Source organism: Pterocles gutturalis, unplaced genomic scaffold, assembly GCF_000699245.1.
Source record: "Pterocles gutturalis isolate BGI_N339 unplaced genomic scaffold, ASM69924v1 scaffold43322, whole genome shotgun sequence".
NCBI classification, from domain to species: Eukaryota; Metazoa; Chordata; class Aves; order Pterocliformes; family Pteroclidae; genus Pterocles; species Pterocles gutturalis.
This window is the reverse complement of record NW_010111758.1, coordinates 6,896-17,736: the sequence shown is the minus strand read 5'-3', so window position 1 is coordinate 17,736 and position 10,841 is coordinate 6,896. Positions and strand designations below refer to the sequence as shown.

At 39.7% G+C, this 10,841-nt stretch overlaps 1 protein-coding gene across 1 annotated transcript; it reads left to right on the top strand.

Moving 5' to 3' along the window:
- Window positions 1–168: 168 nt before the first annotated feature.
- NIPA1 (non imprinted in Prader-Willi/Angelman syndrome 1) lies at window positions 169–9,696 on the top strand. Its single transcript, XM_010073817.1, has 5 exons — window positions 169–301; window positions 2,910–2,957; window positions 6,860–6,950; window positions 7,746–7,906; window positions 9,185–9,696. The coding sequence occupies exons 1-5, from the start codon at window positions 169–171 to the stop codon at window positions 9,694–9,696; spliced, it is 945 nt and encodes a 314-aa protein (XP_010072119.1).
- The last annotated feature ends 1,145 nt before the right edge of the window (window positions 9,697–10,841 follow it).

Genomic DNA, 10,841 nt, shown 5'->3' with positions numbered 1-10,841 from the left:
GACCGGCACCCCAGGGGTTTGGCCAGACCCTCGGAGGACACACCTTCCAGAGGGGGGACACCTTCCAGACGGCTGGGCTGGAGGAGCCGGCCTTAGTTTGTCACCTTAAGCGTGTTTGACATCAGAGGTCGATGAGCGAGGTGTGAGGGATGCGATGCATTACTGAAGATGCGGCAGGGGGAGAGCAACGGGGGTGAGAGCAACGGGGGTGTATTGAGTGTAGTCATCAGCACCAGCTCCCCGATGTATGGCCAGCTCGGGGGGTCTTCTGTCCCACTGAAATACAACTCCAGGGACTCGTGTACGTGCATACATAGGTTTCGCCTGTGGTATTTTTATGTACTTTAGGGGACTTTTCTACCCATTTCTCTGGCTTAGATAGTTTCTTCCCGTGAACAGCACCAGCACATCTTGTCACTTGCTTATTCTAGCTCGTCCGTGGACACACACCACAAGTTACATCAGTCACGTGGTGGTTCCGTTTTGTAGAGAAGAAAAGCACACCAATTATGTGAAATCATTTATTTTTCATATTGGAAACTCATACCTCATTGTTTTCTGAGATGAACGTATTCAGGAACTGACTGTGCTATCTAGACAGTTCAGCTAAACCAAAGCTGTAAGTTCACAGAGTATGAAGATCTTCTGTATTTTATTCTGAAATTGGAGCTCCCCAAAGCATGCAATCTCTGAATAGCATTTTGCTAGTTGCTTCTTGATGCTTTTGATGCGTTGACTATAGGAAGATGCAATATATTTATTTGTTCTCAATATCATGCTTTTATGTGAGGGGAAAGCTGTAAACACACGTTGCATGAGACCTTTCAATTGTATTTTTCTTCTCAGTAGCCATTTGTTTCACAGGTGATGGTGTCCGTGTGTGTGTGTGAGCATGTGTCCATAGGTTCTGGGAACTCTTTCTTATGAAAAATCCTTTGTAGTGAGCAGGACATGCTAGGTATTTTCTCTGTATATGTGTATGTGTGTAAATATATATATGTATATACACACATAAGTATATTTCAGATGATTAGTGTTAGAGCAGCAGTGCATTTCCAGTGCCTGCTGCATCTGCAGCCTTCAGGGTGTATGCACTGGAGCACAGCAAGCTTGCCATTATGTTACTACCAGCTGGCAGCCTGATCTAACAAGTTTATTTTGCCTTTTCTGCAATGACCTTACCGTGAAGGGCCTCAGACAAACTACTGTTTTGCAAGCATAGTCTCCCTTTCACTCCAAGATGGCTGTAATCCATTTTTATTGCCCACAGAGAGTTCATGTTTGCATCATAAATACAAATCCTTTTTTTTTTTTTTTTTTTTTTGTAAGGGAAACAATGTGAAAACACGAGAGAAAGGAATGACTTTCCATCCCAAGGCACCTGGAGAAGTTTCCATTTTTTAGTATATAGTTGTCTCCAATTGCTCCTGAAGAGCTTTCAGTGGAGTGCTGGGTAACATGGGTGATGGGAGCGTGCCTGCCTGCCTGCCTGTAAAACGTCCTCCTGATGTTTAGTTGTGTATCTTGCGATTTGTAGTATTTCTGTGCTTAGTGTGGAGACATCCAGGCAAAGACCCTAGGTTTCTCTCTATTTAATGTTGGGAAGCAGTGCGGTTCTGCCTTGAATCTAGCTGTCGGAGCTGTGAGCCTGAGTTCGTCAGTGTCAGATGATGTCTTTTTTCCACTGGCTTCAGGAGGTGTTGTTTAATTAACAAGGAGGCACTTCAAGTATTTTCTGTCTTCTCTATTGAGTCAATAATATAGTATCAATGCAATTAGTAATCCTTGCTTAGTTAGAAAGAGCAGCAGGTGACAAATATTTTGCAAAGTTATCTTACTTGAGTCAATATTTTCTATAATTTGTGCCCCCAACAGTGTTTTTATTTTATATGCAATAACAAAAGTCTAAAAAATGCTTACACCCACTCTAAAGCTGGCCATTTTCATTAGTCATTTTCTGTCTCATTTCAATTATATAGTATGATTTCCAAATGCTTAATATTTTTTATGCCTCCAGAGTTATAGATTACTGTGTTTTTCTTTCGTTTGGGATTTCAGAGTAGGTACAATATTGCCTATTGCTCCAGCAGCTCTTCAGAGAACATCTTCCCAAATAAAGGCAAAGCTGAACTGCTAGAAAGAGGAGCAGAATGGAAGAGCATAACATGATGCTGGGATTGCGCTCAGTGGAGGCCAGGCTTTAGTTTAGTAAGTGGTCATTAGCCTTGATGTTCTACAGAAGCAGAACTTATAAAATGTGGTGCATAGGCTGCCCTGGCGCATCCCAAGGCAAGAGCCTATAATCTGACAATTAAAATAATCATCCTTGAGTTTAGAAGAGACTAAGGGACAATCCAGATATTTTACTCCTCTCTTTGAAACATGGCAGTATGTCAGGAATTCAGAGGCTTCAGTCATAGCATTTTCCTGTGCTCAAATGCAGGAGGATCGGTCCACGCTATGGTACTTCCAAAACTGCATGCTGAAACAATTTCTCTGCTACAATTTCACTGAAGTTATATTAGCAAACTAATTGATCCAAATCATGTTTTTTTCCATAGGTTTCCCATTCTGCTAGTAGTGGTTCTAATCTGTATGTTTCAATGGCACCCTCAGAAGCATTTGGTGATGTTTTGGACACTCTTCTAAGTAATACCGTGTTAGCGTCACATAGATACTCCACTGGAAGCCAGAACTTCTGACTAATATGTTGTCTTAGGGTCCAGCTTAGACACTTAGGCCAAGTCCGAGCACCTTTTCTCTTGTTTTCCTCCCACTCAGTTGCCTTGAGGAACAGGGTTAAGATGAATGTCCTTAAGAGTTGAGACTGTTTAAATTATTCTATTTCATAATTCCAGTATTGCAATTCCATCTTTTTCTAATAAATCTTCCTATACTTCCTCTTCCAGGTACTTCATACTTAACAGATATAGTATGGTGGTCTGGCACTAAAATCCGTAAGTATTTTTTTTTTTTTTTTTTTTTTTTTAGAGGGAGGAGTTGCAGTTAGATGGTGAAATGAGACATCAGGAAATCTGGGTTCTCATCTTCAATCTCATGCTCACTTCTCACGAAATTTCCAACCCTCAGAAATATATCCCACCTTTAGTAAACTCTCATTTTGGCTACTGTGTCTGACAGTGTTTGAGAAGGCAAATTGCTGGGACAATCCTGAGTCGGACATCTTTCCATATTTCCAAACCTTTTGGTACTTGCAGCCTTTGGCAGCCACACGCTGCTCTGACTCTGGGTTGCACTCGTCCACTCAGCTTTTAATAAAAGCCAAAGCTGAATAAAAAATTGTCACTCTGCACAAAAGGGCTCATTGAGCACATGTTATTTTTTTAGATCAGAAAGCACTTAGCCAGCCTCAACTGGGAAAAAAAAAAAGTCATCTTTGATTTCTAGTTTGACAGATACAGTTTCAGTTTTGCTTTTAATCGACAAGATTAATGTGAAGCCCTGTGTGATGCTGATATGAGATCAGTGTAATTTCATTCTCAGTATCTTTGTAAACTCTGCTCAGGCTAAGTTCACTCTCTGATGTAAATCCAGAGCATGGCAAGCAGCTAGCCTTCTCATCTTGCAGGTCAGCCCTAGTTCTACCCACAAGCTTAAAATCATGCCTCACTTTTAGACTATAACCCAGCCTTTTGTGAATTATTTGGAAATGTTCTTATGCTGTTTCTGAGAAGTATATGTGACCAGTCACACTCCTTGTTTCGTGGCAGTGAGTAAGTCTCTGGTTTTGTTGTCTTCAAGCTATGCAAAAGGAATGGAAACAGATCCCATGAAGAACAAAGTACACAGCAAGTGTAGAAGCCAACAGAGCTTCAGAGGAAAGTCCTCAGCTAATTTAACCTGCATTTAAGTAGTTCTTCATCAGCTTCCTCCTCTGCCAGCAATCACTACGGCCTAAGTAGCAATAAATCTGTGCATTAATCACTGTTGTTTGTCGCTCATGAGGCTCTTGCTCGAATATCCTAGCAGAAGGAGTTAAAATAAGAGAGGTTTTATTACAGGAGTTTATTTTGGTGAATCAGAGAAAACGATTTCATGCTTAAAAGAGCTGACTGAATTGAATGAAGGCAAAATAGCTGAAGGGAATGGTATCAGTTGGCTTTAGTCCATCAGCTAGGTGCAGGTATTGCAAAACAAAGCCCAGTAAGTTTACAAAGGAACTAAGGGAAAAATTCCTTAAGGGTATTACAGATTCATAATTGCAACAGAGTCACAAACAGCAATAGCAAAGGCCTGGTAGGCACCTGTGGGATGCAGAGAAAGGCAATGCTTGGGGAATTAGCAATATCCCCAGTTATCTGGGCAACATTATAACAGCTGATATCATTTTCTCAAGCAGGGAATTTGAAATTAGGATGACCAACAAAACCGGCATGAACTCTGTCAACTTGTTTTCACAATATTTGTTCAGATGGTGAACAAGCATTTCTGTGTTGGCATGCTGACTCAGCAGAACACTGCCTAACCATTTTGGGGCCTTGGGATCCACTGGATTACTGAAGACTTCAAAGGAAGGGCTACAGATTCTGCTAAGGGATTTTTTTTTAAAAGTCAAAAGTGATTGCAGCATGTGTACAGGTATTTCAATGAGCATTAAACTAATTAATTGGCTAATTAATTAGTTTCAGTGCAAGTTTTGATAGCAGAGTAGATCTGGCTGGTTTTTAAGGATCTGTGGATCTGTCTATGTTAGCATTTTATTGCAGATGGGGAACACACTTGTGAAGCAGATCTTCTTGTGAAGTGAATCTTCTGTATGTCTCCACAGATTGGGTTTTATTTCATGTTGTGGAGCAGTGTCAGAGCTTCTGAACTGGACTTTAAGCTGAAACTGGGCTGGAAGATGCCTAATGCATACTAGCTGCAAATAGACTTTCAGTCTGTGGAAATAAGCTGAAGTTAGTCTGAAATAAAACCCCTGACATGCGTAGAGCAGACATATTTTGCCATACAGATCTACTCCTGGTCTCCTTGCTAAATTGTAGACATGTCAGTGTGCATCAAGTTTTGTGTTGCCGAAACTGGGGATATTGGTACTCCTTCAGCAAGCTTAAAGCTCAGTCTGCGTTCAAGAACTGAAGCCATGTCTTGACTTACAGCATTGATGTATCTGCAAAGGAATTTCTATCCAGAAGGGACTGGATAGGTTGGCAACAAAGGTCTTCAACATTAGGTAGATGGTAACAATTACTGAGATTGGTTTTTTGATTGGTCTTAATTAGTCCTGGTCTGTTGTTTCTGGTGGCAGGAGACTCTTACTGTTACTCCATGGTGATAGTGAAAACTTCTGGTAAGTTCAGTTGCCTTACATTCTGTGCAGTTTGAAGCTTGAGAGACCTAATTTATGGATGCCATAAATCAGTTGGTGCCATCTGTTGGGGTTCTTCCAACAGAAAGTTAAGACACCTGACCTCTAAAAAAAGCAGCCTTTTGTCAGAGTCACTCGGAAATGTACGTAATCTGGAGAAACACAGTGTGCCAGCTGTGCCCTGTCCTCCATGAAGGATCTGCCCCAGTGCCTTTGGGTGCCTTGAAGATAATGCCAAAGTTGCCACATAAGTCTGCTGAAAACCAAGCCTGACGCTGATAGCTGAGTTACTCTGTTCCCAGGGGCAAGGAGAATTTAGGAGACCATCACTGACTCTTGTGCTCTAGAAGTGCTGCTCATTAACTTCTCTGGCTCACTCCGGCACATAGAGAAAGCCACAGCAAATTCAATTAGTATAATTTTGCCACACTCTGCAGTTTTTTAAGTTTGTCTCCTTCATGTTTCCTGTAGGTTACACAGGTCTTCAGCTCTACTGATAACGTGAGCTAATTTGGTAATTGATTAATGTTTGCACAGTGCTTTGCAGATGTAAAGAACAGGATGATGGTAATGATATTTGATAGTCAAGGGCAATGCTAGCCTGAGCATAAAGACAGCTTGGATTCTTGAAATGTTTTTAAATGCTGATAATGGATCTTAAAATCAACTGGAAACTTGACCTGTTTGTAATGTGTGTTCAGTCTCGAGGTTCTTGCCAGTTACCACAGACCCTGTAACTATGCAAGCATCTTGTTGATCTATTAGAAACTTGCCAGCACTTGCAAAACCATCCAGCTTTTCTTTTTTAACTGAAAACTTGAACACATTAGCTGTTTATCACAGCTGTATGTGCAATACTGTGATACATTTTGGAATTTGTTCTTATTGGGGGGAAAGAAAAAAAAAAGATTGTGAGGTTGTTATTGTGACTTGTCAAGGATCTGTTCTTTTTACAGTGGTCAGGAATTACTTTTAATGTTATACAGCTTTGTGAAAATTTGATGTGGTCTACTGTCTGTTGAAGAGCCTTTGTGCATGTGCTTAGTATTTCATTATTGGATTCCTTTCCTCAGCATTGTCCTTATTTTCCCCCCATAAGTAACACTGCTGTTAGGAACTATAAACAACTGCATTCATGTTACATGTATATATGTTCTACAGCTGAAATCATGGGTTATATATACTCTTAAACCTCCTCATATAAAAATATTTGAGTGCAATATTATAGAGAGTGTAATCCATGAGTGTTTCTAATTCATAATCTTATTTATATTTAAATAAGAGAAGTTGCAAATGAGATTATTTACTGTGCCCTCTTGGATCTTCTTGCGTGGCAAATATAAATCCTGTATTAAACAAAATGGCTGGAATTTTTCTTTATTTTTAAGTTATTTTTTCAGTGCAAAATTAACAGAGCTAAGCAAATCTGTAACATCTGTGTTCCAGTCTTTTCCCAAACAGTATTGGGTAAGTTTTCATTACTTCTTTTTACAAAGGGATTTAAAGGCTTATTTCTGGTTCTCTTGATAGTGGCTCTGGGTCAAATAGGGAATTTCTTGGCATACACTGCAGTCCCAACTGTGCTAGTGACACCCTTGGGAGCTCTTGGCGTTCCATTTGGGTAAGAGTTTGCTTTTCTTGTTCTTATCTGAATGTTGTTACTACTTAATAAAATGTCAGATAGACTCAGTGATCACTGGAGGTCCACTGAGAAGATGTCAGGCTTATGACTGTTAATGATGTGTTATAATGTCACCTATTCCTGTCAGCTAAGTGGCAGGAGGGGAAGGCAATGGTGAAGAAAGGCTTCCAGAGCATCCTCTGCTTTAACTATCACTATGATCTGGAACAGAGAAACATCTCCCCCTGCCCTGCTTCGCTGTGGTTATTCTGGACTCTTCTGCCTATTCTCTTATTCACAGTTCCCTTACTATGTAAATCTTTCCTTTTGTCTCACATTCTTTCTCTCCCCTGCTATCCACAGCCCACATGTGTTCACTGATGCTGATTTTTATTTAATTGGATTTGGCCCTGTTTTCTGAAGCGAGGGAGTCCCTTGCATATGCATGCCCACAGCTTCTTGAATGTTATGTTCATGTGGGGGGAGGGAACAAAAAAGGCAGTGAGTGTTCCTAAAAGGAGTTTAATAAATGTTTTGTGAATAGCTAAACTATGGTTGTGAAGCAACTGCAGTGAAAAAGTACAATTATTTTAAAACAAAGCTATGCATTGCCTTGAGATTTTTCTGTTGCCTACTGCTGTCTGCTGAATTGTGTATCTGACTGCACACTGGTCATCTACTTCAGAGGGTAGATTGCTTTGTATGGGCTTCGTGGCTGTCTTTGGCTAACATCACTGTTAGACCATTATTAACAGGATGTATTCAAACTTCTAATTTTCTTCCTTTTTGTGAAAGGTCCATTTTAGCTTCTTACTTACTGAAAGAAAAACTGAACATTCTTGGCAAGCTGGGATGTTTGCTGAGCTGTGCTGGATCTGTTGTCCTCATCATCCATTCCCCAAAGTCCGAGAGTGTAACTACTCAGGCTGAGCTTGAAGAGAAGCTTACAAATCCAGGTACTTTGTTCTTTTATTAACTCTAATGATTTTCTGAGGTTCATCAAGAACACACAGGAGGAAGAGGCTTACCACTTCCACCAGGCAGGAAAATTGACTTCTTCAGAAACAATGATGTGACAAAGGCAAACCAGTACAGCTTTTGTGTAGGAAAACTATGTCTTGCTGTACTTGTAACTCGATAGATGTATTGTTACATGTGTGCAGAAAGGAGAATGTGGATATTTTGAAAACATCATCCTGCACAGCAAGCTCAGAACAATGGCCATTTGAACTTGTAATTTTCTAAAATTATGAAAAAGTGTATATTGCTACTTGAAGATAAAAGGTGTAATTCTAAGATGTCAATTTAAGTTGTTTTATACAGAAAAAATACTCATTGTCTTTTGTTCTTTAATTCTGCATTTTTTAAAATTAAAAGTTTATAATAGATATCAGTTATATTCCAAGCAGATTTCTTTGCGCAATAAAGGTGTGTAGAAATAGGCTGTTGAGAAATATGCTGAAATGCCTCTTCTTTCTCACAGAGAATGTAAAGCCCCATTAGCTGCTGGCAGACACATATGAGTCCTAATATGTGTCAGAACCACTTATTTTTCTTGCATAAGTTATTTTATTTAATTGCTTTCGGTGAGAGAAACTCAAACCTAATAACATCAGCTATCCAAAAAATTTGCAAACATAGAAAAGAAAACAAATATCCTGGTCTAAATTTATCATTTCACTCTGACCAAAATTAATTGGAAACATATTTCTTTTAAATTGTAAAGCATGAAATGTTTTTTCTCCAGTCTAATCTGTGTACTGATGCTATAATGTAAATGATATGGCATCACAATTCTTCCAACTTTCCCTATTCACCCAAATGGGATCTAACTTCAAGCTCTTTGCTGGATCCACGCATTATGCTTTATTGAACTGGTTATTAATGAGGTGTTACCACTGCCGTCTGTCACAGGGGGCTTTAAGGAGTATAATCCTGATGGAAGAGAGAATGGAAAAAAAAAAAAAGACATCTTAAATCCAGTTCAAATGTGCAACAGTGTGTATTTTACTACACGGTGACTTGTTTTACCCAAAGAACATGACAACATCATCAGTTGCAGATGCCTACAACACCTCTAAAAAAAGCTCAGTGATTTGGATCTATATTCAATAGCAAATATTAATCCTGGTGTATACCTGAAGTTCACTGGTATGACATGATTTGCCTGCTAAATCTTTAGAAGACCAAGAGTTCTCACCTTGCTATTACCTTGTTTTCTTTTTGTTTTCCAGTTTTCGTGGGTTATCTTTGCATAGTGCTGCTAATGCTTCTCCTGCTAATCTTCTGGATAGCTCCAGCTCATGGACCTACTAATATCATGGTTTACATCAGTATTTGCTCTCTGTTGGGCAGTTTCACTGTTCCCAGCACAAAAGGCATTGGGCTGGCTGCTCAAGATATCTTTCACAATAACCCCTCGAGTCAAAGGGCTCTGTACCTCTGTCTGGTACTTCTGGCAGTATTAGGGTGTAGCATTATCATTCAGTTCAGGTACATCAATAAGGCACTGGAATGTTTCGACTCCTCTGTGTTTGGTGCCATCTACTACGTTGTGTTTACTACCCTGGTCCTGCTGGCTTCAGCCATCCTTTTCAGGGAATGGAGTAATGTAGGAGTGGTAGATTTCTTGGGAATGGCTTGTGGATTCACCACAGTATCTATTGGAATTGTTCTTATACAAGTTTTCAAGGAATTCAACTTCAATATTGGGGATTTAAATAAACCTAACATGAAGACAGATTAAAATATTTTTTGAGGGGAAACTGGATGGCTCAGGGAAGGATGAAGAGCCTTTCATTTCTAGGTCACTGATTCAAATATGATTCAGGTTGGTAGTTACCCTCTGACGATCTGGTGGCCTACGTGAAATGAATTGGAGGCCTCCATCCAGTTTCAAAGGCACAGTTGTCCATGCACCCCAGTCAACACAATAAATGACCTTAATTGGAACCACTGATTGAGTCAGCATAGAGACCGATGTATTTCCTTACTGTAAAAGGTAATCCAACAGAAAAGATAAGGGGATATTCTGATAGACCTGTGTGTGAAAGCTTGTATTGTGGCTTCTGAGGTACCGTTTCTGTGAGCAGAGAACATCAGTTTCTAATGCACTCAATCTGACACCTTTCATGAGTGATGTGTACCTTAAAATATGGGGGGAGGGTGGAAGGGAATGGAATGATTTGTTGATCTTAATATAGCAATGTGTTCACCGTCAAGGCTGTGAATTCTGAGACAAATGTTGGTTGACCTATGGACTGTAAATTGGTCCTTTAGAGTGACTGTCTCGGCAACTTGGTCTGCCATGCGGTGAAGACACTGGGGAGTTTTAAATTGAATTCTTTATACAGAGCAGCGGACCCTTAAAAATCTTTCACTAATTACTTATCTGCTGATGGTAGTGTCCAGGTATGCATTTTTCTTTGTAACTTACGTGCATTAAGACATACCACATTCATCTGAGAGTTTTTAATTGGGAACAGACAGAAAGACTGTGAAGGATGTCAAAATGATGCACAGACTCATTGCCTATGGTGGCTTATTTGTAAGCAGCTCAGAAGTATTTCAGTGCCTTTGTATCAAAAATACTGCAAAATGTGAATGTATTTGTTTCAGATGGCCTATACTGATTTAATAATTCAGTTTCACTGTCTATAATATTGGACTGTATTCAAATTCTTAACTTGTAAAGCATCCAGAAGGAGCCATGTCTTTTGGAAAAACTTACAAAGTGGAACTGAAATCCTGAGATGCCTTGACAGCTTCTGAAAAGCCCATGGTCCTAATGGGAAGAGGTAATCTACAGGAGGACTGTTTAAAGCAGTCCAGCATACCTTTATTCTAGTTGACTAAATACGGGAAACCATTTTGTGAAGTAGTTAATAAACA